The 24,729-nt window shown below is 49.8% G+C and overlaps 10 protein-coding genes across 10 annotated transcripts; 4 read left to right on the forward strand and 6 right to left on the reverse strand.

The window, feature by feature from the left end:
- Positions 1–325: 325 nt before the first annotated feature.
- Positions 326–1,074, forward strand: HER10_EVM0001023 (uncharacterized protein; the record flags this gene model as incomplete). The annotated part of the gene is made up of 2 exons (XM_035470786.1): positions 326–416; positions 554–1,074. 2 exons carry the CDS (start codon positions 326–328, stop codon positions 1,072–1,074), a joined length of 612 nt encoding a protein of 203 aa, XP_035336852.1.
- Positions 1,075–4,046: 2,972 nt separating this feature from the next.
- On the reverse strand, positions 4,047–4,351 carry HER10_EVM0002082 (uncharacterized protein; the record flags this gene model as incomplete). Its single annotated transcript, XM_035471808.1, has 2 exons — positions 4,047–4,210; positions 4,273–4,351. The coding sequence occupies 2 exons, from the start codon at positions 4,349–4,351 to the stop codon at positions 4,047–4,049; spliced, it is 243 nt and encodes an 80-aa protein (XP_035336947.1).
- Positions 4,352–6,060: 1,709 nt separating this feature from the next.
- HER10_EVM0003880 (uncharacterized protein) lies at positions 6,061–7,414 on the forward strand (the record flags this gene model as incomplete). The annotated part of the gene is made up of 2 exons (XM_035473542.1): positions 6,061–6,164; positions 6,277–7,414. The coding sequence occupies 2 exons, from the start codon at positions 6,061–6,063 to the stop codon at positions 7,412–7,414; spliced, it is 1,242 nt and encodes a 413-aa protein (XP_035337089.1).
- A 1,553-nt stretch (positions 7,415–8,967) lies between these two features.
- Positions 8,968–9,795, forward strand: HER10_EVM0013220 (arylesterase; the record flags this gene model as incomplete). Its single annotated transcript, XM_035482584.1, has 1 exon — positions 8,968–9,795. Exon 1 carries the CDS (start codon positions 8,992–8,994, stop codon positions 9,793–9,795), a length of 804 nt encoding a protein of 267 aa, XP_035337854.1. The 5' UTR covers positions 8,968–8,991.
- A 738-nt stretch (positions 9,796–10,533) lies between these two features.
- On the forward strand, positions 10,534–11,643 carry HER10_EVM0003265 (NADH:flavin oxidoreductase/NADH oxidase; the record flags this gene model as incomplete). Its single annotated transcript, XM_035472947.1, has 1 exon — positions 10,534–11,643. One exon carries the CDS (start codon positions 10,534–10,536, stop codon positions 11,641–11,643), a length of 1,110 nt encoding a protein of 369 aa, XP_035337039.1.
- Positions 11,644–11,846: 203 nt separating this feature from the next.
- On the reverse strand, positions 11,847–12,443 carry HER10_EVM0006966 (uncharacterized protein; the record flags this gene model as incomplete). Its single annotated transcript, XM_035476534.1, has 1 exon — positions 11,847–12,443. One exon carries the CDS (start codon positions 12,441–12,443, stop codon positions 11,847–11,849), a length of 597 nt encoding a protein of 198 aa, XP_035337324.1.
- Positions 12,444–12,929: 486 nt separating this feature from the next.
- Positions 12,930–14,087, reverse strand: HER10_EVM0001460 (uncharacterized protein; the record flags this gene model as incomplete). The annotated part of the gene is made up of 5 exons (XM_035471205.1): positions 12,930–13,283; positions 13,354–13,557; positions 13,624–13,850; positions 13,882–14,023; positions 14,058–14,087. 5 exons carry the CDS (start codon positions 14,085–14,087, stop codon positions 12,930–12,932), a joined length of 957 nt encoding a protein of 318 aa, XP_035336897.1.
- Positions 14,088–15,107: 1,020 nt separating this feature from the next.
- On the reverse strand, positions 15,108–16,906 carry HER10_EVM0008041 (uncharacterized protein; the record flags this gene model as incomplete). Its single annotated transcript, XM_035477578.1, has 8 exons — positions 15,108–15,402; positions 15,462–15,751; positions 15,837–16,213; positions 16,244–16,374; positions 16,434–16,541; positions 16,606–16,652; positions 16,708–16,780; positions 16,824–16,906. 8 exons carry the CDS (start codon positions 16,904–16,906, stop codon positions 15,108–15,110), a joined length of 1,404 nt encoding a protein of 467 aa, XP_035337415.1.
- Positions 16,907–17,990: 1,084 nt separating this feature from the next.
- Positions 17,991–20,469, reverse strand: HER10_EVM0005074 (uncharacterized protein; the record flags this gene model as incomplete). Its single annotated transcript, XM_035474699.1, has 3 exons — positions 17,991–18,632; positions 18,693–20,279; positions 20,338–20,469. 3 exons carry the CDS (start codon positions 20,467–20,469, stop codon positions 17,991–17,993), a joined length of 2,361 nt encoding a protein of 786 aa, XP_035337178.1.
- Positions 20,470–20,868: 399 nt separating this feature from the next.
- On the reverse strand, positions 20,869–23,739 carry HER10_EVM0008606 (uncharacterized protein; the record flags this gene model as incomplete). The annotated part of the gene is made up of 8 exons (XM_035478121.1): positions 20,869–21,118; positions 21,162–21,575; positions 21,654–21,980; positions 22,029–22,608; positions 22,768–23,045; positions 23,076–23,267; positions 23,416–23,513; positions 23,668–23,739. The coding sequence occupies 8 exons, from the start codon at positions 23,737–23,739 to the stop codon at positions 20,869–20,871; spliced, it is 2,211 nt and encodes a 736-aa protein (XP_035337459.1).
- Positions 23,740–24,729: the final 990 nt, after the last annotated feature.

Consider the following 24,729-nt stretch of genomic DNA (forward strand, 5'->3'; position numbering starts at 1 on the left):
AGTCCACGACCAGGATGCCACAGATCAACCCTCAATCGGCCTCATTGAGCCTAGCTAGTGTCTGCTGAAGGAGTTAACCCCCTTAGCTTGGACTGGGGTCAGTAGGGCTGACCGAGAAAGCGATCAGCTCACGCCCCGCGCGGGGCTAATTTAGGCCACCCTTGAGCCATTGGGAAATGGTGCAAGGGGCTTATGCTTAATAAGAAACCGATGCAACGCAGGGCATTTAACAAATAAATAACGGTCAGCTCTCTCACCCCCATGCACACCTGTACTCACATTCACCCAAACCACACAGATTACTTGCCTGATCCTTTTACCGAATATGGCATCTCTGGACAATACAGCGCCGTTCACTGTTGAGGCGGATCCTGGGACTGATATCTGGAGAAAGCCCGGACACAACGCATGGAACAGTAAGTACATGTAACATACAGGCCACCTCAACCTCTTCATCTCTTGGGTCTCGGCCTGCGACCTAGATTCAATCCGGACCTCTCCATTAGCTATCGTTGATATTGTGACACTTGCGACATGCGCTGACGATTCATAGTCCCAAATATCCATACCAGCACTGGCCCTCTGAAGAACTTCCTTTCAGTTCGCGTCACTTTCTCGGCTCCCTGGGCCCACTCATACGACCAATCTGGTGTGCTTCTTGTGCCGAGACTAGCCTCAGAGGCAGCGCCTCCAAACAGTAAATGGATCAAGACCGGGATCGAGCTATACGATGGCCAGCCTCATTTGAGCACAGTCACCTGTGACCGGTATGCCGACTGGGGCCTCTATCCCTTGACCCCAGGCGATGACGAGGACGATAAGAGCGTGACGATTGAGGTCTTTCGGGACGGAGGTCCCCATGGCAAAAATGCTTGGGTACACCAACTGCTACTGGATGAAGACGGAAACATCAAAAAAAGAATACCGCTGAGGAAAATTTGTTGGATCTTTGCGGACGAGAATGATGATGACTGGGTCTTGGACGTCAGTCCGCTAGCCGCGAGACCGGATAAGGACGCCAAGGATGGACTGAAAGTCGAGTTTGCCCAGTTCAAGGTGCAGTGGAGTCAGTAGACTAAACGAATGCCGGATGTGCCATGGCAATAAGCCGATTTGTTACCATGCGAAAGACGATCATCGTTACAAGGTTGCTTGTTACGTTGGAGCCCGAATTGTACTCCCTGTGTGATGCCACCATCCTTAGGGAAATTTAAGTCCTCCAGACGTGCTGTATCAATACGGACATGACCTCCGCATGGGTGAGGTACTTTGAAGTGACTGAGATAAAGGATGTGCTTGTCTTGTGTAGAAATGGGTGGGTAAGATCTGCCATGCTTGTATGCACGATAGGCAGCGAGATCTGATGAATTCGCATCCTCCTGTGAAGGTGTGTAAACGCCGTGCCGCCTCGGAACAGATACCGGCTGGGACACTGCCGGAGGATCGCTCGGAGAAAGGGATTCCTGTGCAATTGTAGATTTGTGACCGATACACCAGTTGATGCGTGCCGCACACGATCCCAATAGAATGAACGTGACTTATCGCTGATCGGAGCGGCATCTTGTCTGGAGCAAATACCAATGCAGAGTTCTTTTCGTCGCACTACCCTACAAAAGTACCTACTTCCTGACCATGTGTTTGAGTCAGGATTCGATAAATGATAGCTGGCTACCTTCACGTACAAATTAGCACGGCTGCATACAGGGTTTCAAATCCCAGAGTCGGGTCCCAGCCGCAACGACGTCGTCCTATGGATTACATCATCAAAAGTCAAGGTTCAAGGCGGGATTCCGTCCGAACTAATGCAATGAAAATAAGTCTAGCAAATGCGTCTCGAGTTGGACTGCATCTAAGATGACCCCAGTTCAGGGTCTAGATAGCGCTTAAGTGGAGCGGTTGAAGCATGTACCCTTTTAGGTTAGACAGCCAGCTAGCGGGTTGATAATCCTCGAACTTCTCGAGGCACGTGAATCTTGATAATGCGAATGCCGCAGAAAATTTGAAAACGACTTGAAGCTAGGGCCCCATCGCCTGACTTAATATCCATTTTGCGACTTAGACTCGTCTGGGAATTGTTTTCCGGATTTGTTCACGTATTCGGAGGCTCCATATTCGCAGCTGGAGGATGCTATGCTGGTAATACTCAAAGTTAAGAGGAAAGGCTAAGTCTGCAACGGCATAGGCTCAAGCAAGTTGCAATACGCAAATCGCGTGAGGTAGAGGAGGTTTTCAGCGAAGTCCTAATAAATATGTCCCTAATCCTCTAAACCCAGCTGTCCAGTGTCCTTGTGAACTCATTTGGAAAGCCCACATCTACTTTAACGTTTCCCGAATTCAGTCGCGTTCACCTCCGTTGTTCGATTTTGAAATGTGTCAACCAACCGACCCCTATTGTTGGCATAGACCGGCCCACATGGAGAGTAATGGCAGTGTCGACAGTCTGTACAAGCCTCTTCCTTACAATTCCGAACCGCTTGCATCCCAGAGCCTCGCCCAAACTAGAGAGAACAGAGTTCGTCTTTCACCGGCAGGGCTCTCTCGGATTCTCTTCTTCCCAAGACATACCAGCAGAGTGACGCACCTCCCAATTTACGATATCAACAATATTTATAATGAGACTGTTAAAGGCGCTCCCATGGGATCTGGCATGTACAAAATCAACATGATGTTCATGCGCCGACCTAAGGGCGACGGGATGAATTCCAATGTAGAATTCTTTATCGACATTGCGCCTGATCAAACTCTCGTCACAGTCCATCAAAGAAGCGTAGTTCTTGATGATAATTACGCCATCACAATGTAAGGCAGAATATACCGCTCCTTCTCACGTAAACAACTTGGAAATTGAGGTACTGATAAGTGCCTTTAGAACTCTTCCCCGTGAACGGCAGGGAGAATCAGCACTTGAAATACCTGGTCTAGGCAGCTTTCAAGTTCTCGCATCCCTATTTCCACCCTTTGCAATGGGAAGAAATCAGCCTTCTCTGTCAAGATCTAGACAATACCCAGCCCTAAACATGACATCAGATAATCACCCTGGAATGCAGTGGCAGCTAAGACCTCAAGATCTCGGCTCACTCTGCTATCATCTGACGGAACGCGACAAAAGCAACCACGGCGAAGAAACGGAGCCTCATATTATGGCAGTCTATCACCACACTGGAGGTCATCCCCACCATCCGGTTGACCACAGCGAGGGAGTTCTGCTTCTGCCTCATAGTCGGGACTCACAACGAGAAATGGTTGCCGTCGGACTTGTGTTCCTGCTTCTGTGGCATATAAGAGATCTTGAATGCTCAAAAGAGAACATTTTATCGAGGTTGCTTGGGAGGCTGGGACCGAGAAGACCGTCTGATTATTAGCGATGATGAACGAAATTGGACGGACTTAATTGGTCTTTGCACTTTGAACACCTCCTTCAACACTTACATGCGAGAAATACATGATTTTTCATTTTTCTCCCGAGCTTGCCTATGGGGCTAGGTACTTTCTGAACGCGATGTTCCCTGCGTCATGCCGGCTCACTGTGTTCTTGATTACACGCTGTGTGGAGTAGCATGTAGACGGATAATCCATGACACGGGGAACTACTCAAACTTTTGCTCGGCTGTATGTATCTGAGGAAGTATTTCGTAAGCCGTCACGGGTCTAGAAAATATTTTGTGTCTCGGGTCAGCGATCATGGTTATGGCATCCAATTCATCATGTCTTCATTTCATAGGTACCCCAAGCCTAACGAAGACTTGGTAAATCGTGAACAGATAAACAATGAGAGGTCTCTCGACTAGAACTCATTCATAAATTCTTATCCTAAACAAATAGTTACATTCCAGGATAGTAGAGGACATAAACAGTATAACACCATCCTTGAAACAAGTTGTACTTCAGGCAATCTGCGATCCTCCCAGTATCCCCGAAAGACCTAGGAAACGGTTTGAAAAAGTTGCATAAAAACGCCAACACCAGACCACGCAGAGACGAATATCCAGTCTGGCGTCTCCAATAACTATAGCGCGTTTGGAAATCGAAAGGTTTGACGAATTGTATCAGACCGCTCCGGGGTAGAGCCAGGTCTTGAGTCTATTTCGAAGATGATGTTGGTCAGTGGCAGAGGCTTGACTGCTGGCGCTACCACGACGGCCAGTCATGCTGTTGGTCAAATCGGAACCACTGGACGGTGTTCGCGTTATCATCACCCTGTTCTTGGAGTCTTCAGCCTCGAAGTCAGTTCTGATCCTACGTTTGTTTCATTTCTAAGCTGGGGCGACAAACTTGAAGAGTCATAACGTCGAGGATCTTCCAGGATGGCAAAGAACTTGGCTTGTGCCCTTTCAGTCGCGGACGGTGCCATTGTCGTCGTCGTACAGAAGAGCTCTTCAATGCACTCTGGATGTATAGGAATAGGATCAGATGCAGTAGAAGGATGTCGCACCTATAATGTACGAAGAACACTCGATCCTATCACCAATATCTAGAAGAGGGGTAACTCGGTCTTTATGTTGCCCGATTACCAAGACACGGCAGGGACCTTAACCTGGCTGGCAGCAAAGCCTGGGGAAAGAAGGTTCATCTCCAACCTATCCGATTCGTTCGTCCCATTGGATTTGTTTCGACCATCTGCAATGGGACTGGACCTTGGGTGCCATCGCCATGAAAATGAGGGGTAGCTCGCAACCATCAAATCAATTTGCCGACTCACATTTCTAAGCCAACTGGGAGGTATGCTTCGGATGTCCGGTTGACTTCTGGCCCGTTCACCTCCTGACCTGCGAACACCTTGGACTTGAGGTCACTATTACCGTAGAGATCATGAAGTGCCACGCCTTTGATATATCTGTAGGTGGTTGGATTGCCCGGCTCTTCCTTCTCTCTAACTACTATGCCTAAAGCTATTGTAATTGACTACGAGTAGATGTTGGGTCTGGATCTTTTGCATCCTTTGTCATTGATATTACCTGTTTCTATGTGTTAGTCAGAAAACATGGATTATTTGCAATAGATCCGGTATTATACAAAGAGCGCTTTCTTACGAAAGTGGGAGATTCTTTCCTTGAAAGCCGCATAAAACCTCTCTCACCTTCATCTTCGGGCGCGCTCTTGTAACAACCCTTTCAGGTCAGGCGTAGGAGGACAGCGTGAACACAGGTCGGCCCGGGTTACGATGCCAAAGCAGGTTGATCGTCCACATGATGGTATTATCGGAAGTGATTACATAGGGTCGGGCTGAACAGGACACCCATAGTGGAGCGACAGGCTGTTATGCCTCAGTATTGGTAGATAGATGATACCCAAGGATTCTACCGTATACGATGCCCTATCGAGGTGAATATGGTGTAGCTCTTCGTGCCTTCTTAAGCTAGGATGAGTAAGATTTAGCTTTGGACAGGATATGGAAACAACGTGGAACGAGATTGTAGGATGTAGATATTTTTATAAACGCATTCTCGTATAATTTATGCGCACCTCCTGAAAAGATCGTTAAGTCTCAGATTGCTTCCTGTCCAGGGTGGGTATAGAGTATCCTGGGAGCAAGCGGAATCGCCCTGGTCGTGCAGGACTCCCCTTAGCGACATCTTATGTGGGGTTTGCAGATTGCTTCGCAGGAAATATAAGGCACCGGCATCCCCTCAGCGAATCCGGACCATGGAGCTTGCCTCCGTCTGCACCGCTCGTCCGCTTCAGTGAGAGCCACGCCAGGAGCGAGACTCGAGAAGATCGAGCGGAGCCTTCACATTTTGAGCATGTTTTCTTTGGGAAATGATATGGGACAATTTGCCGATCGCTTACCGTTCCCAATGCTGCTGACTGTAGGAGTGCTCCAGCGATGCGACCTTGGGGCTGTGCATTGCTGACAGCGCTAAAAAACACATCCGTCCTCGCCCGGAAGTTGGAGGCGATTCCTGGATTCCAGGCAGATAAAAGAGATTGGTTCAATTATCATAAGTACCGAAGTACATCAGGTGTTTCAACAGTATTTCAGTAACTCGGCCTCTATGTCCTCATTCGCACGCTCATCATCTTTCGGGCTCATGACCAAAACCTATCATCGGAGTCGCTGAGATGGCACTACTTCCAACCCGTATTTACAAGGCATTCAACCCGCCTTTGGTAAAGAAGACAGACGGTGCCATAAAAGTTGGAGTTCTGGGAGCTGCTAAAATTGTGTGAGTATAAGCGGCTGCCCGGTGTCAAAGAACAGTTGATGATAATCTGAAATCTGCAAGGTCTATGGCATTGATTACACCGGCTTTGTCACACCCAGAAGTCATCATCCAGGCCATTGCTGCCAGAGATCGTTCTCGCGCCGAGGAATTCGCTAAGAAGCACGGTATTCCCGAGGTCAGGGACACTTATCAAGGTTTATCGAGTTCCAGACATTCAATGTCAATATTCTATGAGCCAAGTGACTCTAACCTTTGTTGAAGAAATTCTCGATGACCCAAACATCGATGCCGTTTTTGTGCCCTTGCCAAACGCCTTGCATTATGAGTGGTCTACACGAGCCATACGAGCTGGAAAACATGTTTTGGTCGAAAAGCCGTCGGTTGATAACACGACTGAGGCCGATATGCTTTTCAACATGCCAGAACTATCGTCAACGCACCCAAGCCCGAGAGTCTTGCTGGAAGCTATGCACAACAAGTTCCATCCCGCACTGCACAAATTCATGACTTTTGTTACTCCTGCCGACGTCATTCACGTTTACACAGACAGCATGGCGCCCGCCTGGTTTACTGCGGCGGATAACCTCAACCACAAATACCAGCTTGGAGGCGGCAGTATCATGGCACTCGGAACGTACAACTTTGGAGTCATGCGCATGATCTTTGGCCAAGAGCCTGAAGAGTGTCTCGAATGCGATACTACAGTCTTTGACGGTGGCGACTGCAAACAGTGCGACTACACTTTCAAGGCCAGATTTCAATTTCCCAACGGGACTGGCTATGCCACAACCATTGTGAAGGGCCCTGCCCTCTGGAAGCCTTCTGAAGCCAGAGTCACACATAGGAAGGTTGTGGTCCCCGACAAAAGCTTGTCGGACACCCAGGAGAAGACGCGGACGCGGTTGGTCACTCTCCATGGGTTCATGCACGCGGTCGCCTGGCATCGGATTGATGTTGAAGACTCGTATGAGATTCGCAACGTCGTCAACGGTCAAACAGTCAAGAAGTGGGTAGAATCTAGTTCGCACACAGCGTACACGTATCAAGATGCCGATGAGGAGCTTCCGGGTCTAGGCGAGTACTGGTGGTCGTCATTCCGGTATCAGCTCGAGGCGTTTGTCAACCGGGTCAAGGGGCGCGAGACGCATTACTGGGTCACTGGGGAAGACTCGATCAAGCAGATGAAGATGATTGATATGGCATATGAAAAGAGTGGGTTGGGATTACGACCGACTAGCACTTTCCGTTGAATGATAATAGCGTCTTCAAACCAAAACCATGGCGTTAACAGGATTTAGCACTCCTTGTGATCAAAGTATCTAAAACTCTGAAAGGTTCCGTGATCACCTCTTGATGACCCATGCATGCTTGAATCGGTACGCACTGGAATGATCAGTCTTGGGTGGCAACTGTAAGAACACGAAAAAAGAAAGAGATAGCAAGCAATATTGCACGAAAGCCTATGTGCCCTCGTCACTGTCAATTCCAGTCGTAGTGGCTCATAGACCAATTTCTATGATTATTTTTCACTGGTCTCAAGAGGTCACACCAGTCAAGAGCGCTCTAAAAGAAATGCGATTGACCACGGGTAGAGGAACAACAGTCCGTGACCCGAAACTGCATGTGGGGCCCAACATCGTAAACTTCAGTTCAGGCTCATACTTCCACAGTCAGGCTTATACATCTATAAGGCACATACTTCAACATCAGGCACATACTATTTTGACTCCAACGACAAGTAATCCAATTTGGAGTTTTTACTCCACGAGGTTGATTTGAAATCAACATATTATTAATTCTCGTGCCCACCGCTGCCGTGGCTGTCAAACACCCACTTGTTTGCATCACCAGACCCAGGGCTAAATGATTGAGAAATCTCCAAGACAGCATTTCTCTATCCAGCCAACCACATGGGTAAATGGTCAAATGTGACTGTGGTTTTGGATTGCTCACATTTCAGGCCCTGGAAGGTACATGCAGTATGCAAGTAGGGCAGCCAGATGCACGCCTGGTTGAGGCCGGTGATTGATTACCGATTGCCCGTAGCCCAGGATTAAGAAATTGACTGTTGTCAGTCGCTTTGAGTTTTGATTCGCCTTGATCTTATCATCAGCCGGAGCTACAATCGTTACTGTGTGATGTGAGTTACTGGCTGTGAAGGGTCGTCGCAACGTGTGTTATTTCCGGGGAAAGCGATAAAGTTGAAAACCTCCCGATACGAGCCACGGCCGAGGATTGGTGCTAGTGCCTAAATTCATGTGGCAGCACTAGTTCGGACGGCATGGCAGGAAGCTCAAGGGCCAAGTCTCACTTTCGGTGCAGTGACGAGTAAAAGTGCTGATGAACAAATTGCCGGTCGCTGTGTTTTGAATTTTTCTTGGTGCCCGATCGCAAGATCTGCACTTTGATGTGTGCAACTTCTTACAGAGTCACAGTCAGTGAAAGGAGTCGAAGTTCGGTTTGGTGGCTGAAGAGTAGATTGGGCTGGGTCAGCGAATCCTCGATTGCAAATACTCCGGTCCCGTCGGCTCAGCGTGAAATACATCAGAGACACAACCAACAGATCGAGATAGTTTGGATGATCGGGAAACTTCGACTAAGGGACTTTTGAAGGCAGCCGTTTGCGCCAAACCCTCGGATAACGGGCGGGCGCTTGGCATGCCGTCAAAAGCGTGGCTTTTGTCAACGACGCGTTGCGCAACAGTCTTGACGTCATGTACCAACGCCAGCCACAAAGCGCATCATCAATAAAACTCCCAGCAACCTCCCTGAATGGACTCAATGTCAATCTCAGAGACACGCTTCTTGGCAATTCAGCCAAGCTTTTATGGATTTCTTTAAGCCTCCCATCGTGCTCATCCACGGCTTGTGGATGACACCTCTTTCATGGGAGTACTGGATACCATATTTCGAAAAAGAAGGATTCGAGGTCCACGCCCCGGGTTGGCCGGGGGTGGACGGCCGAACGCATGAAGAGATCCGTGCGGACCCGAAGCCGATATCCCTACATCGAATCGAAGACATTGTAGACCATTACGAGACATACATCAGGAAGCTTGCAGAACCCCCTATCATCATTGGCCATTCTTTCGGCGGCCTGTTCGCCCAAATACTATTATCGCGAGGACTTGGCGCACTTGGAATCGCTGTGTGCCCTGCGCAGCCAGCGGGGATCATTTACATTTCGCCAAGCACAATAAGAACGGCGATGCCCATATTCACCCACCCGCTACACTCGGACGCGACAGTACCGATCTCTGAGAGTCACTTTCAATACTGCTTCGGCAACCTTGTTACCGCTGAGGAGAGCAAAAAGTTGTGGGAGCGGTATTGCATACCTGCAGATTCTCGGGTCTTATGGCAACTAGCAACAAATGTTACAGCCGGGGAAGCGGCACCCCACTATGTCCAGTTCGACAAACCGGATAGGGCACCATTGTTACTCATAGGAGCCTCAAAGGATCACATTGTAACGGCGAGAACCGTCAGAAAGGAGTTCAAGGCATACAAGGGATCTGCGCCAGTGAAATACAAGGAGTTTGGAGGTATGAGCCATGGCCTTATCTTTCAAGAAGGGTGGGAAACAGTTGCAAAATATGTTTTGGAGTATGTCAATAAGCATATGCATTGATAGCATCGGCGTTAGGGTCTCAAGGTTCAAGGAGACAAGCATCATAATAGAACATACATAGATCAGGCTAGAATAATTGCAAGCGAATTACAGGTATTACGAGGTAGTGTCGCACTGTTGAGTCATTGAGTAAGTTGGTGTGGCACAATGGGGGATCAGAATGATCACCATCGTGTACCTAGTACCACAAAGGTTTGGTCTTGATTTAATTACTATTAGGCTCTAAAATCTGAAGCCAGCGAAAAGGCATGGCTGCTCTAGCTTTGCGACACGGCCCAAGTGGAGTTGATTGGACATTTCACTGCTGGGCATTTCTAAGCAGGATCTCGGGTTCCGTATCCGTGGCAGGCCCTGTTTCGACCCCAACAGGTCTTGGAGGATCTTCAACCGACCGTGACATGCTATTGGCTCATCTCTTCCCAAAGTCTCCAACACCATGCGCTTTTTTGCAAATGCTCCGATAGCTTCCAACCCAAACCCCTGGTCCTGGACCGTTACGCCAAGGGGCAGAACACTGCGACCTACCAAACAGTTGCTCACCTCCATCTTTATGAACCCACAGTAACAGTGAGAATGGAATGGAGGTGCTTACTTATGAGGGGCAGACCGCCCTCTTCAAAACGGTATCTGGATAAGATCAACTTGGTGGCCATCTTTGTCACGCTCAACTCTATTGTCTCATCTGATACTACCAAACTTTCTCCCTAGACTATTTGAGATAAACCCTCAGCCTAGATCATGTCGTCCAAGCTCTTCCAGCCGCTGAAGGTCGGCCAGGCCCAGTTGTCTCACCGCGTGGTGATGGCGCCCCTCACCCGTTTCCGCTTCGATGCAGACCATATCCCGCTCGACATCGCCCTCGAATACTACACCCAGCGCGCCGCCGTTCCCGGTACACTCATTATCGCCGAGGCTGTGCTCATCTCCCCGGAGCATGGTGGCTTCCCCAACGCGCCGGGCATCTGGAACGAGCGCCAGATTGCCGGTTGGAAAAAGGTCACGGATGCTGTACACGAGAACGGTAGCAGCATTTACGCCCAACTTATTGCACCGGGTCGCGCCGCCGTCGTTCCTGTTCTAGAGAAAGAGGGCGGCCACCCGCTGCTCAGCTCCAGCGCTGTTCCCATTAGCCCTGAGTCTCCGGTCCCCCGCGAGATGACAGCCGAAGAGATCGCCTCCGCTATCAAGGACTTTGCGCAGGCTGGCAAGAATGCGATCGCGGCTGGCTTCGACGGCATCGAGGTCCACGGCGCGAATGGCTACCTCGTTGACCAATTCCTACAAGACACGTGCAATCAGCGCACTGATCAATGGGGTGGCAGCGTCGAGAATCGGGCTAGATTTCCCGTTGATGTCGCAGCCGCGCTGGCCGACGCGATTGGCAGCGATAAGGTCGGATTCCGTATCAGCCCGTACAGCACGTTCCAGGCGATGAGAATGCAGGACCCTGTGCCTCAATTCTCTTACCTCACGCAGAAGTTGAAGGAGCTCAAGCTTGCCTATCTGCACATCATCGAGTCTCGTGTCAACAACTGGGAAGATGTCGAGAAGATCGAGGGTATCGAGTACCTCTTGGAGATTTGGGACAATGTTTCGCCCGTCTTTGTTGCAGGCGGGTTTTCACCTGAGCTGGCTCAGAAGGCTGTTGACGAGGAGTATGCCAAGTGGGATGTCGCTGTTGTCTTCGGCCGTCATTTCTTGGCAAACCCGGATCTGCCATTCCGCATCAAGCACAGCCTTCCACTGAACAAGTACGACCGCGACACTTTCTACACGCCGTCCATCCCGCAAGGTTACATAGACTACCCGTTTCACCCTGCTTTCAAGCCGGGCAAGCCATTGGCATAGAGCGCAGTGGTTTGGAGACATGACGACTCATAATAGAAATAGATGATTAAACATAGACATTGAAACATCCCGTTCTTCTAAGCCCTTTTCTGAGCCTTTAATTACCATAACCTTTGTTTGGGTATCTAATAGTTGCTGAGAAGTGATAGTCCCTGCCTCCGATGCTCCTCAATTGCGACGGAACGTATCGATATGACTGACCCTCATTGCAAAGCCTTTGGCGTTAACAAGTAACACCAATGGTAGATATCAGGGTCGGTAGACTTCAGCTTAGGCGTAGGGATCTTCGCAAAAACCTCAACATCGAAAGGTAGGTTTTCAACGTCGAAGCGGCCAGAGGAGTAACTCAACGAGATCCAGAAGCCCCCATCGGTCAAGTGTCGTCTCACTCCTTCTGCCATTCTTAATACCGACTCTTCGCCTCCACAGGAGATTGCGTCCACAGTGCTTTTGTCGATGATCAGATCGTACGTCTCTCCGAGCTGGAGCTGCGTGGCATCTGCAACGAGGTAGCGCATTCTCACGTCACCAAATACTTGCTTTTCTAGCATACGGCCGCGATCAATGGCTCGAGGCTCGAAATCAACGTTGGTAATGTTTTGAAAACCTCTTGCCCGGATATGGTTCTGCAGGTCGCTCGTTCCGAAACCTAGCTGCAGGATGCGAGCCGAGTCGTCCAGATTGGTGAGACATGGGTCCACGATCGACATGAAGGTCGCAGACGAGGTTAACCACTCAAAAGTGGTCTCGGATGCGAAGCGCTCGCCCCAGTAACTTTGCTTGTCGAAATCTGCGGGCATAGTTTCTTTTTTGAAAGGTAGAATCTCGTTAAAAGCCGGAGGTTGATTTGTAGGTGACACTGCAGTCCCGTTGAATTGATCGAAGTTGTTCACAAGGAACCATCGGAGTGCCGGAGTTCATTTACCCTTATCGCCAGATCTGGGCAAAGAATTTTAAATGCCCACATTTACGTAACACTGGAAGCCCCATCTGACATCATATTATTGGAACACAATGCCAAGTGGTTCCGCTGCTTGAACAGTGCGCGGGGCCTGAGTAATGTTGTTTGTTGACAACTCGTTCAATTAGATTGTACATTTGCTCTTGTCACTACAGGTTCTAATACCCTGATTCATTGCCAAAAGCCTTCCGGTTCCTAAGCACCCGTGAATATACGCAAACTTCAGTAGAGGCAAGGCGATATGATCAATACCATCGCTATTCTACACCTAGAACCTAGACGACGTCTCATTTCCTCCAACGCATCTCTGATGTTTCTGTCGAGGTCAAAATTCCAACTCCTCTGCCTGCGCATAGATTTCCTCGCGTAGCTTATCAAAGTCCTTCTCATGCTCCGTCCGGAGATCGTAAAGTTCGCCAGCCCTTCGACTCTCCCGAATAAGCCATTGACCCCTTTCCCGACGGCTAGCATCAAATGCAGCAAACGCAGCCTCAATTCCTCTACTATCTCGTACCGTTTGGTCTGCCAACAGTGATGCCATGACTGCCGCGTCTTCAACACAAATTCCCGCTCCAGCACCTTGATGCGGGGTGGATGCGTGTGCTGCGTCTCCAAGAAGGCATATACGGCCCTTCGCATATGTAGGGACCGAGTCATCGCCTAAATCGAACAGAGCCCACTGAGAAGGTCGTTAACTCGATACCCGAAGGTATAAAAGATGACTGGGAGTGTGTTCATCGCAGACATACCCTGTCCAGAACTTTCAAAAGCTGTATCACCCTCTGCATTCGCGGACTGAAAGCTTTAAGGTCTTTGATGCAGTCATCTACTGTAGCGGGGAGTGTAAATTGGGTCTCGCTTGGCCACTCTTCGGTAGTTGAGGTGTGAGCGACCAAGTTCAGCATTTTCCCATGAGCCACCGGGTAGGTGACTATGTGTGCATCATTGCAGACCTAATACATTGTTAGGTGATGGTTTTACAATAGACCGTCTTGAAAGTGATAAAAAGAATAACTCACCCACAACCCGGAGGTTCTTGCTCTGTCTGGTCCCAGAATCTCTACGGCTTGGCTCATCGGTATCAAACCGCGGTAAGTATACTTATGGGTGTAGGTGCACTTCGTAGCGGCATGATTGTGTCCTATGACGATCCCTCTTGTGTGAGATTTGATTCCATCGCATCCGATTATTCCATCGGCCTCAGCGGTTGATCCGTCTCGGAAGATCATTCGAATCCGTCTGCCCACTTGTTTTGGGTCCTCAATCCAGCTCCTTACTGTAATGTATCATGTCATTGGGAACATGTTTGAGTAAGTGCGTTAAGAACTGGCCTCGGTGACAACCCCGAATTCCTGTAGTAGAGTTTCCAAGTGTGAAAAGAACGGTGTCCTCGTTTGCTTCATCTGTACCGTCAAACACCTCCCACGGAAAGGTGGCTCAGCCACGCTTGGGCTTCGAGAATCGCCGGATCACAAGTTACCATCGCCTTGAGAGCATTAGGCGAAACGCCCAAGCCGACTCCAAGCTCGGTATAGGCATGGGCCTTCTCATAGATGATACAGGGTACATTGCGTTTAGCGAGCGAAATGGCGAGGATTATCCCAGCTATGCCTCCCCAATGATGGCGATTTCGAATGGTTTCGTTTCTTCTCCCATAATGATGTGATTTTTTGGAGGAAAGATGGGAGACTACAGACTGAGGAGCGAAAGAGGAGATGATTCAATTTAATATGAATTTACATGAGTGGTCGAGCATTATTAAGGTTTGAACGGATGTCACACGGACATTGAGCAAAAGATCCCCGAGGTACATCACGCATCTATCGGCTAACTTCACCAATTTGAGAATATCTCACTCCTTGGATTTATCATAGATCAATGGCTTTGGCTGTGAGGAGTATAAGGTGCATATTCTTTAGTTGAACTGTTTCGAGGGCATACATACAATCTTGCAGAGCTGGAGGCATCGTGCTCCAAACGTAACTCCAATAGCAAGATGGTCTTTCAATCTATGGTAAGGCAATAACCGTCAAGATCACGACTATCAGTGCTTGGATACAAAATTTCGATATCTCTTACTTGCGTATCTACTTTTAACCGATCAAATAGCAGACCAGGTCATCCTCTTTCGGCATTGCTGATGCGGTCACCAAATAATATGTGGCAGTGTTGAGTTAAAGTTCTTCATCTCTCCCGAAGGTTTCCTACCCCCTGTTGGTAGCGTGGCATCGTGCCCGAATTTTGAACTATGCTGAAACTTACCGGATTGGACTTTTGATGACCACTCCATCGATGAATTAGTTAGATGAGCACTGTTTATGCTGCATTTCTTTGACGGCAAGTTAAAAGTTATGACCATATATTAATGCTTAAGTTCAACATCATCTTCATCGTTACTACGCTGCTGTGAAGATTAAAGCAACGGTGTGAATCTTTCTTCTTTCCCGTTTCTCTCATCCGGCTCCCAGGATTTCACCGAAAACTTTGCCAAATGCCATCTTAATTACAACGTGAACAGTGTTGTGTCTCTACCTTCTCTCTTGAGGCTTTTGTTGGCTCTGTTAAGCATGATCTTCATGATCACGCATGTGACAATACTCAGGGCTGACGATGCCATCATGAGCAAGTTGGCCATAACATATCGAGGCCCATCATTTGATGGGAAGAAGTAGGGGCTCCAGATATTGCCTAACTGGCTGAGCAGGTTAATGATCGCTGTCGCACACGCCCTCTTCTCTGGAGTTTGGTTCAGGGTGGAGCTAGCCCACGAGAAGACCATGGCATTGGAAGAAAAGCATCTGGATCATTGCATCAGCTGAAATTTCACATCCCCGAAGACCGAATACGCTCAACTCACCCGCAGATGTAAAGGAATGCAGCAAAATAACGTGCAACTATGTTGACCGTGGAGACCGAAATGATGAACCCAACACATGCGACGCCCTGTGGCACGGAAATGTGGAAGCCGCGCTCTTTACGACGGTCGGAAGACCAGGCTGTTGTGAATGCGACGACAGTGGCAAGAAGGTACGGCGGCGCCGTCAGAATGAGGGTCAAGGTATTGCTACCAAGCTTGAAGCCCTTGACGATCGTGGGGAAGAAATTGTTGAAGCCATAGGCTGAGTGATTCGCGGTCAGCATTACCACCTTTTGCTATTGTGTCAGTGTACTGTTCGGCATCTCTGTTCCCTATTGTCTCTGCAAATTCCGTGACTCACGAATACCCAAGTACGGGGTCTTTGATGGCAAGTTTCAGCCCGTTCCAGACACTCGAGTCTGCCTCTGGCAAAGAAACCCGATCTCGTCGAATACGCTCAACCGCGACTCTTTGCTCAGCATCGGTGAGCAACCACTTGGCAACGCCCGACTTCTGTCCGGGGAAGTCAGGAAGCAGCGCGAAACCTAGAAGCGCTGCGGTAAAACTTCCAGCTCCTTCGATGATGAACAGCCACTGCCAGCCAGCGATGCCCCTTGCGCCCTCGAGGCCCGAGAGCACGCCAGCAGCAATAAGTCCAGAGAATGCCGTGGCAAGGAGGACGCCAGAGTATAAGACAGCAGTGCGCAATGCTAGTTCTTTGCGTGGGTACCAGCATGATAGAAGATACATGGCTCCGGGAAAGAACGGGGCTTCCGCGATGCCAAGAAAGAATCGTATAACAAGAAGGTGGGTGTAATTGCCAGCTCCAGCCGTGGCAGCTGAGACGATAGACCACAATGCTGTACAGGCAGGGATGTATATACCGGGTCGTGTTCGAGTTATGAGCATGTTACTTGATGGATGTCAGTACTTCAGCGTGGATGGGCAGAATTCCAAGCACGTCTCTCTTACCTAGGAAGCTGCATCACCATATAGCCTATGTTCAAGATAGAAACAGCAACGTTGAATTGATTTCCAGTCAGATTGAGATCCTTCTCCAAAGAGCTCAATCGGGCTTGACTGTTACCAGTTACTGTTAAAGACTGACCAATGTTGCGGGAATTGAAGGTTACAAGAATCTTACGCAATGTTGTTTCGATCAAGATAGTTGAAAAGATACAAGAGCCAGACCTAGAAGCTGTTAACCTTTGCACTGGATCTCGAGCTACTGCTTCGGACGACTGACCATAGGGACGAGTGTATAGTCGAGTTTCCTCACCAAACTCTTTTCGTGGGCAATGAACTCCTCCTCTGCCATGCTAAAGTTGTTTTCAGTGGCATCTTTCAAGAGAAGCATCATGCTCTTGAAAGGCGTGTAGATCGTCGATATGATCAGAGCTGGCTTGCATTGTGTCACCCTTTTCCTCGGATCTATCAATAGCCATTATCGCTGGTATTGAAGCTTGTGATCTCCAATGATGAAATTTCGAATAGGAAAGGGAGGGTGGGACCGATCATAGAAATTGCGTGCAGGTGCAATATTTATCCAAAGTCTCTTTCTGCAAGAACAAGAGAAGGCATGCCACAGTCGAAATAACGCGGCATGGTATTGGGTGACGATGGGTCTTAACTTATGTCTTTCGAACAAAAGCATTACTTTTCAGACACACCCCAAAGGGAGACACAAATGGCAGTCTGTTCTGGTTGTCGAGCAGGAAGACGGAAACCCCAGAATTACCCCGCAGACCCTCAATCTAACCCCAGGTTCTTACCCGCTAGTAGAGTATCGTACAAAGGTCTGCCTGAAGCTATGAGGATTACACGCCCAACCTGTTGTTCTACTTCCTGCCAGCATCCAGCCAATAGGCAGCCACGGAATCGTATGATCCAGGTGTCTGCCATGCCAGTGTAGATAGAGACGTCAAGTCGTTCCATAGTGGGCTTGTCCGTACCTGTCTCGGGTTATTCCAGCCGCTGCTAAAGTTGGTGAAGGTCATCTCGGAACAATTTGAACCCTTCACTCCCTTGCGTAACGGAGTAGTCCGTGGCTTAGCGGAACAGTCCGTCACATGGAGAAATCCAGTCTCGGTGCCCGGGCTGCTCCTTGAAAATGCAAATTGGTATTCGCCATCATGAAGTTCGCGAATACCGCCATAGACCATGGGTCCCGCGAGTTGTGGCTTGACAACATGAATCGTGAACATCCATCCCGTTCCAATGAAACATCCCGCCGGATATGGCGGGGTCCATAACGATGAGGGTATGTTGAGGCGCGACATCGTCGACTCACAATTTGCTCCATTTACACACTCCGCACAACATTTTCTCGTTCAATAGTACTTTATCATGACTACGACATCCGTAAAGAGTTCAAGAGTTATCATAATGATGACCACAGCACACGTCCGAGTCTATGTAAAAGGTTACTCTGTTTTTATGATATCAAGAAGAACGCTGTGCAGAACAGAATGTGACACTTTATCATATGATCCCTCTAGGGTCTCGGGGCCTAACGCCGATAAGGTATAATCATGCTTCGCCGCGAAGTGCAACGCGCTTGATGTGGTTGAGCGCACTCCCCGCCCGCAACCATTCAATCTGATTGGTTTCGAAACTGTGATTCAATTTGGCCGTCCACCTGGAGCCTTGTAGGGTGACGACCTCCATGGTCACCTGCTTTCCGGGCCGCAGATCAGCATCTTCGACGTCTACAAGCGTAATTTGGTCCCCCTTCTGTATTTTGCCGTAGTCTGCGGGATCACTGAACGTAAGCGGTAACATGCCCTGTTTCTTCAAGTTCGTCTCGTGAATTCTGGCAAAGCTCTTGGCAATGACGGCAACACCACCCAAATATCGCGGCTCCAGCGCAGCATGTTCTCGCGAGCTTCCTTCGCCGTAATTGTCATCTCCGATGATGCACCACCTGATGCCGGCGCTCTTCATGCTTCTCGCAGCTTGAGGCACGGGTTTGATTTGGCCATCGACCGGATCCATGGCTTTACCAATCACGTTCAATGAGCTGGCGTCGGCTAAGAAGTCATTGGTGGCTCCGAGGAGCATGTTGTTGCTGATGTTCTCCAGGTGGCCCCGGTACTTATACCAAGGACCAGCGGGCGAGATGTGATCTGTCGTACATTTGCCACGCACCTTGATCAGGATGTTCATGCCAGACTCGCCATCCGTTAAATGGTGTCAGGAGCTGGAGTCTATCGCTGGAAGGAGGATGCTGACTTTCAATTCCGTTGTGTCTGATAGTACAGGAGGTTGAAAACGGTCGTCGCCTGGAGAAGATGACCGGGAGCTCGGCAGCTTGAGGGGCGTGAAGCGGAATTTCTTGGGAGCACCATATGGACCGGGTATGGGTATGTCATCAGTCATGGGGTTGAACGTGAGATTGCCAGCGAAGGCAAATGCTGCGGCGAGCTCAGGTGATGTGACAAAAGAATGAGTGGCCGGATTGCTGTCGTGGCGACCTGTGAAGTTGCGGTTGAAGCTGGAAATGACCGAGTTCCTTTCGGCGTTCTTGACATCGACGTCTTCCCGATCCCATTGCCCGACACATGGGCCACAGGAATTACTCAAAACAACTGCTCCAGCTTGTCTGAGCGTATCGAGAATCCCTTCCTCCTCTGCCGTAGCACGGATTTGCTCACTTCCTGGGCTAACTAGGAATCGCGTCTTTGTCTTCTCTAGCCCGGCTTCTCTGGCTTGCACGACGAGATGGCGAACCTTTTCTAGATCTTCGTACGAGCTATTGGTGCAACTCCCGACTAGACTGCAAGAGATGTCTGACGGCCATGAACTCTCGCTGACATGTCGTTTGAATTGAGATAGTGGGTGTGCCAGGTCCGGGGTGAAGGGGCCATTAATGTGAGGCTCAAGGGTCGAGAGGTCTATCTCGATTATTTCGTCGTAGTAGCGGTCGCAACCCTCGTCTCCAAGAAGGAGTGGCTGTTTGAAAATATCGGCATAGTCGGCGATATTCTTCCGATTCGTGGCTGATAGGTATCGCGACATCGCTTCAGAGTAAGGGAACACGCAAGATGTTGACCCAATTTCGGCAGACATGTTGCAGACGGTTGCCATCGCCGTAGCTCCCAGCGTTTCGGTGCCTGGACCAAAGAACTCAATGACTTTGCCTTTACCTCCAGAAACAGTGAGGATACCCGCAAGCTTGCAGATTATGTCCTTTGACGAGCTCCATCCCTGGAGTTTGCCGGTCAGGCGCACGCCGCAGACCTTTGGACAGACGAGCTCCCACGGCATACCAGACATTGCATCGACAGCATCGGCTCCACCGACACCGATACCTAGCATGCCCATTCCTCCGGCATTCGGTGTGTGCGAGTCCGTGCCAATCATCAGGCCGCCTGGGAATGCGTAGTTCTCGAAGATGGTTGTGTGTATAATTCCCGCTCCTGGCTTCCAGTACCCGATTCCGTATTTCTTCGTCGCACTACCGAGAAAGGCATACACCTCTTCGTGGTCGCTAGCAGCACGAGCGAGATCCTCCTTATCACCTTTCTCGGCAACGATCAGGTGGTCACTGTGAACGGATGTCGGAACTCTGACGCGTGGAAGACCAGCGCTAATGAATTGAAGCAAGGCCATTGTTGCTGTGGCATCGTGGCATGCTACTCGATCGGGCCGCAGGCGCAATATTGTCTTGCCTCGATGTATTTCGTCGAGCGACCACCCATCTTTGCCGGGGACTAGGTGGCTGTATAGGATCTTTTCGGAGAGAGTCAGGGGTCGTTTATTGGACTTTTGCAGGTCATGAAGGGCTTGTAGTCGCGATCCATAATCTAATGGGTTGTACTAGGTCACGGTCAGACTCAGTGCTTTGGTTTTGACAGGAGTTATGCAAAAGACTTACCGGCTCCAAAGGACTTAACGGAACTTGTACAGATGCGGCTGGAGTTGCAAAATGTCTTCTCCATGCTGCGTACGAAGATTGTTTGAAGGAGCGTCCATTTGACCTAGTTGCCTTCAACAGCGCTAACATCATGACTGCGGTTTCTATGCCTCAGCGCCAGTCCAGACACCCTCCAAGGGCACGGCATCTTTTTCATTCTCCTTCCACTCGTACTGCGATACCAAACCGTGCTGGTCATTGCGATGTCATGAACAATTCGTAGCAGCTTCTGCTTCAAGCTCAGACAGTCGAGAGTCCTGGGTAGCTCCGTTTAGAGCTCCAAAGTTGGGGTATACGCGGAGTAGTCCGGAAGCTGAGCAAGGTCCAAAGCCGGACTACTCCGTCTAACACCAAATCCGAGTCCAACTCCCGGAGCTATCCGCATGGATCACTCTCGTTGCCCAAAAGATAGCGCATTCAGGCCAGCTGGATCCTTCCAAGTCCCAGAGTCCCGGGAAATTCCAACACGACGCTGACGAGTGCCTAGCTGCGTCATCGATATCCCGGGTTCGGGAAGTTCGCTATGTCGTAGGGATCGCTAATGCTGGTCAAAGGAAAGCTCCAGCTAAACTCAGACTTGTCGAAATCGGCAAGAAAAGTCTCAATCTCCGGAACATAGTCGTTCGTTGTTGAATGGAATGTGGTCGGGATAGACTCCTGCCAATGTACAGGGTCGTGGGCATTCGGTAGCTCCATCGAGGCTCCCGCCATCTGGTGCCAGGTGCGTCCGCCCCGTTGAGCGCTATGTGAGAAAGGTCAGACTGCTGCCCAGCTGCGTCATAGACAGGTGCCCCTTCTGAGTTTTCAATCGCAGTCTCTCCGTCTTCGGCGCTGAGAGGCATGAAGAGTCGGGGATTCTTTGATGGCATATTGCCGGTGTAAAGTTTGCGGACTGTGAGGTCGACAATAGCCCCGAAACTTCTCTGTCCCCTTTGACAGACGGCCACCATTCCCCACCAACTGCTAAGAGACCCGAACAAGCGCGTAGACTTTTGGAAAGGTCGGCTGTAGACGCGCTTTGACGGACGACGGGGCACGTCCAGAAAGAATAGATCAGCGTCGCCCCAGCCGCGAAAATGTTTTGGACCGTTCGCCATCCATGATGAAGGTGCAACATTTGGTAGTCCTGCAGAATGGACGAAGCATTGTTGAAGCAGACCTGGAGACTCGGGAGGAGGGTTTCGAATGACCTGTGAAGGCTGATAGAGCATCACCATCGTGGTGTGATACTTGATCTTCAGCTTCAGCTTCCAGATGCGACGCTGTCGGTTGTCAACACCGGGAAATCAAAGGATTCTTTAGACACCTTCCGCCACCAATTCACGAGCTCTTGTTTGATTCTTTCTTGTTGGTCGGTCGGGTTTCGCGGCATTGAAAACCAGGAGGAGTCGCAGGGCAGATGGTAAAGTTGTTGTTTGACGTCGGAAATCAGTCTATCGAGTTCGAACTGGTGTCGTGCATATCTCAGTACAGCCTCCGAGAAGGAGGATGGAATCGTATTGAGGCCGTTCGTATTGCCTGTGCGTGATAATTGTGGTTCAGGCATCATGATATCGAATGTTTCGTCGCGGAAGCCAAGGGGGCCTTGGATAGATGATATGGATCTACTATTGTTAGTAAATCGTATAATCAAAGCACTACTCGAAACTTGCCTGTCCAAGGAGTATATGGTGAAGAAAGTCAACCTCTTAATTTGCTGATTCTCAAATTCGCTACTTGGCTGGATGGCCGCAGGTGGTTCCCTATGAATCCCTAGTTCCACGCAATGCGCCAATGCAATATGGATGAGCGTAAAAAGATTAACCTCTGCAGGGGTCAACATGCTGTGTATAATCAGAGTTACCAAGGCTTGAATCGACGACAGAGATATCTGCGAGAAACAATCTTTCGAGAAATGTAGAGCGGCACGGTAGAACCTTTCGGGAGGAAACTCGTAGATCCGCGATCTGATCTTCATGATAGCTGCGATATTGAAGACCATGAAGAGGGTAAAAGCAACAACGGGCATAGGCACCGCTTGCACACCTTGATCGCTCGGGGTGATCTGCCGTCCATTCCACCTAAACGCTTGAACGGAACTTGGCCAGCCATTTGGCAAGGGATCTTCTTCCAGCGAGCATTCAAAAGTTGCATACAGAGCATCAATGGCACTGAGTAGAGATGTCGCTTCTAAAACTGGGTAGTCGGGATGCATCCAGCGAATGTAGGTGTGTACGAGCTTGATGGCATCTTCTTTCCTTGGAAGTTCCTGCGCGTAGACGGGCGTTAGCTTTATCGTAACAGCAATGAAGTGTGCAATCTCTTAAGTAGAGAAGAGATGCATACGAACCTGTCGTAGACACACGTGCAAGGCACGATTATATTCTTGCGAGACGTTGCTTGGGATGGTGCTGTCGTGCCATTCAGATGCTGGTCCCTGGGCTTGGACGTCATCAATCAAAGCAACCGGTGTTGAGCCCGCACTTGAGGGAGACGCCCCAATGAGATTTGTGAAAAGAACACCAGAACTCGATCCCAGATAATGCTTTTGATCTGAATCCGAGTTGAGCGACAACATCCCTAAGTTCCTGGCGACCGAATGTGCACGATCCGGGAACTCTTCGTCGTGGTCGTTGGATCCGCGGCCTCCGCGGTACGCTTGAGACTGCCTGGTCGTTGCGACCCCAGAACTATAGTCCCTCCCACCGGCACCGGTTGACTACATCCGCGGCCGGACCGGGAGACGATGTCGAGATATTGTCCTCATCGTGGTCTCCACCTCCGACGACCCCGATCCTTTCGGGTCCGGAAAGGCGTCTATCTGCGGGCCACCTGCTATGTCGACGTCAGGTAGCCGCTGTTTGATTATTTCCTCTAGCCATTGAATTCTAGCACGTGCCGCACTCGCAAAGCTATACACGGATAAGGATCATCAGCCATGGACTCCTTTAGCCGTCTTTGAGTACCTTGCAGGGCGGATGGGACTCCAGTATGAAGCGCTCAGAATGGGACCAATGAGGGCGCAGTAGGGGTCATGGCAATTGTGGCATTTACACTTACTTGCGAGGAACCAACAAACGCGAGTTCTGACTATCAACATCTAGGCAAGTTTCGCCGGCTTTTGCGCAATTCGTGCAGGCAGGGACTTCTCCGTCGCACTGAAAAGTTGAGAATGAGCAACCCGAACAGTTTGAGCCGGAGTAACGCGGCGATGGTCCCGGTCATTGTCCAGGCTAGTAATACCAAACCCCAGCGCGGGATTTGATCTGACTGGAGCCACAAGGCAGGTCGGGGATCATGAGAGAGTCTCACCTTTATTCGCCTTGTGCGACAACGACGACAAGCGAGCCGGACCTTCTTTGGCGGATTTGCCCGTGTAGCCATTTCTGGTATGAAGTTGTCGATTTTCTCTCGTTCTTGGAGGTTATGTCCCGCGGTGTGAAGGTAAGCGACCTGGAAGGAATTGGCGAGGAAATGAATGGAAAAAAGGCATAGCCCGGGGCAGCTCCCGACAATGGCGAGGCACATAGCTACTAAACAAGCTAGTACTTACGTTAGGTACCAAGTACATTTACTGGATCCCGGGAGGAGTGTTTCCCAGGGGGCTTGTCACGTCACTTTCCGCCTTTCACCCAACCCCTGACGGGATGTGGCTTGGGCTACTTTTTCGGGATAGACACACAGAATCCGCGGGAAACATACATCAGGCATACCGGGGAGGATCACATAGAATCATATGAGGGCTTTCACAAGAGCTATAAGAAGTTTCAGCTACTATTCAAGCCTTCATTAAGACCATTTACAGAGGAGCATATCAGGGAGCAACAATAGCTCACCTTTGCAGCGGATACCTCTAGGCACTGCACTTGGGACACTCGGGAAAGGCCTAAGCGAGCGGTACAGCGCCTATGTTTCCTTGGAAGACCTCGGTAGTATGTGGAGAAGCTGGCTTAGTGCCCAATTGGCAAACCTGGATCGGTAAGCGTACCTGTACTCCATACTTTTGCATCGGACACTTTGCTGAGTCTAATCAGGGCTGGCGGACACTGGAGTCTGGACGCTGTCGCTCGTTCGCCAAGAGCATTCGCAATATGTTCTGCCTGACAAGATGAACCTTGTCAACCCGCCGGCGGTATTCTCGTTGAAGCCTTAAATTGTTCTTCCGTTCACAGAAGGTTTCACAGCTAGGTCTCGCTACTGCATGCCCCAAATGACGAGTGGGTTCCTGGGAGTCGGAGATCTATTAGTTTATGGTCCGTGGACCCGATATGGCTTGTAGGCTGGAGTTACCAACAATTATTCATGCTTGAATAGACTCTTCCACCTTATCCCAAGATAGTCTATACCTTGTTTACAGTTTGAACTATTCTGCCG

The sequence above is a fragment of the Colletotrichum scovillei genome, assembly GCF_011075155.1.
Source record: "Colletotrichum scovillei strain TJNH1 chromosome Unknown Contig00002, whole genome shotgun sequence".
Taxonomy (NCBI): domain Eukaryota; kingdom Fungi; phylum Ascomycota; class Sordariomycetes; order Glomerellales; family Glomerellaceae; genus Colletotrichum; species Colletotrichum scovillei.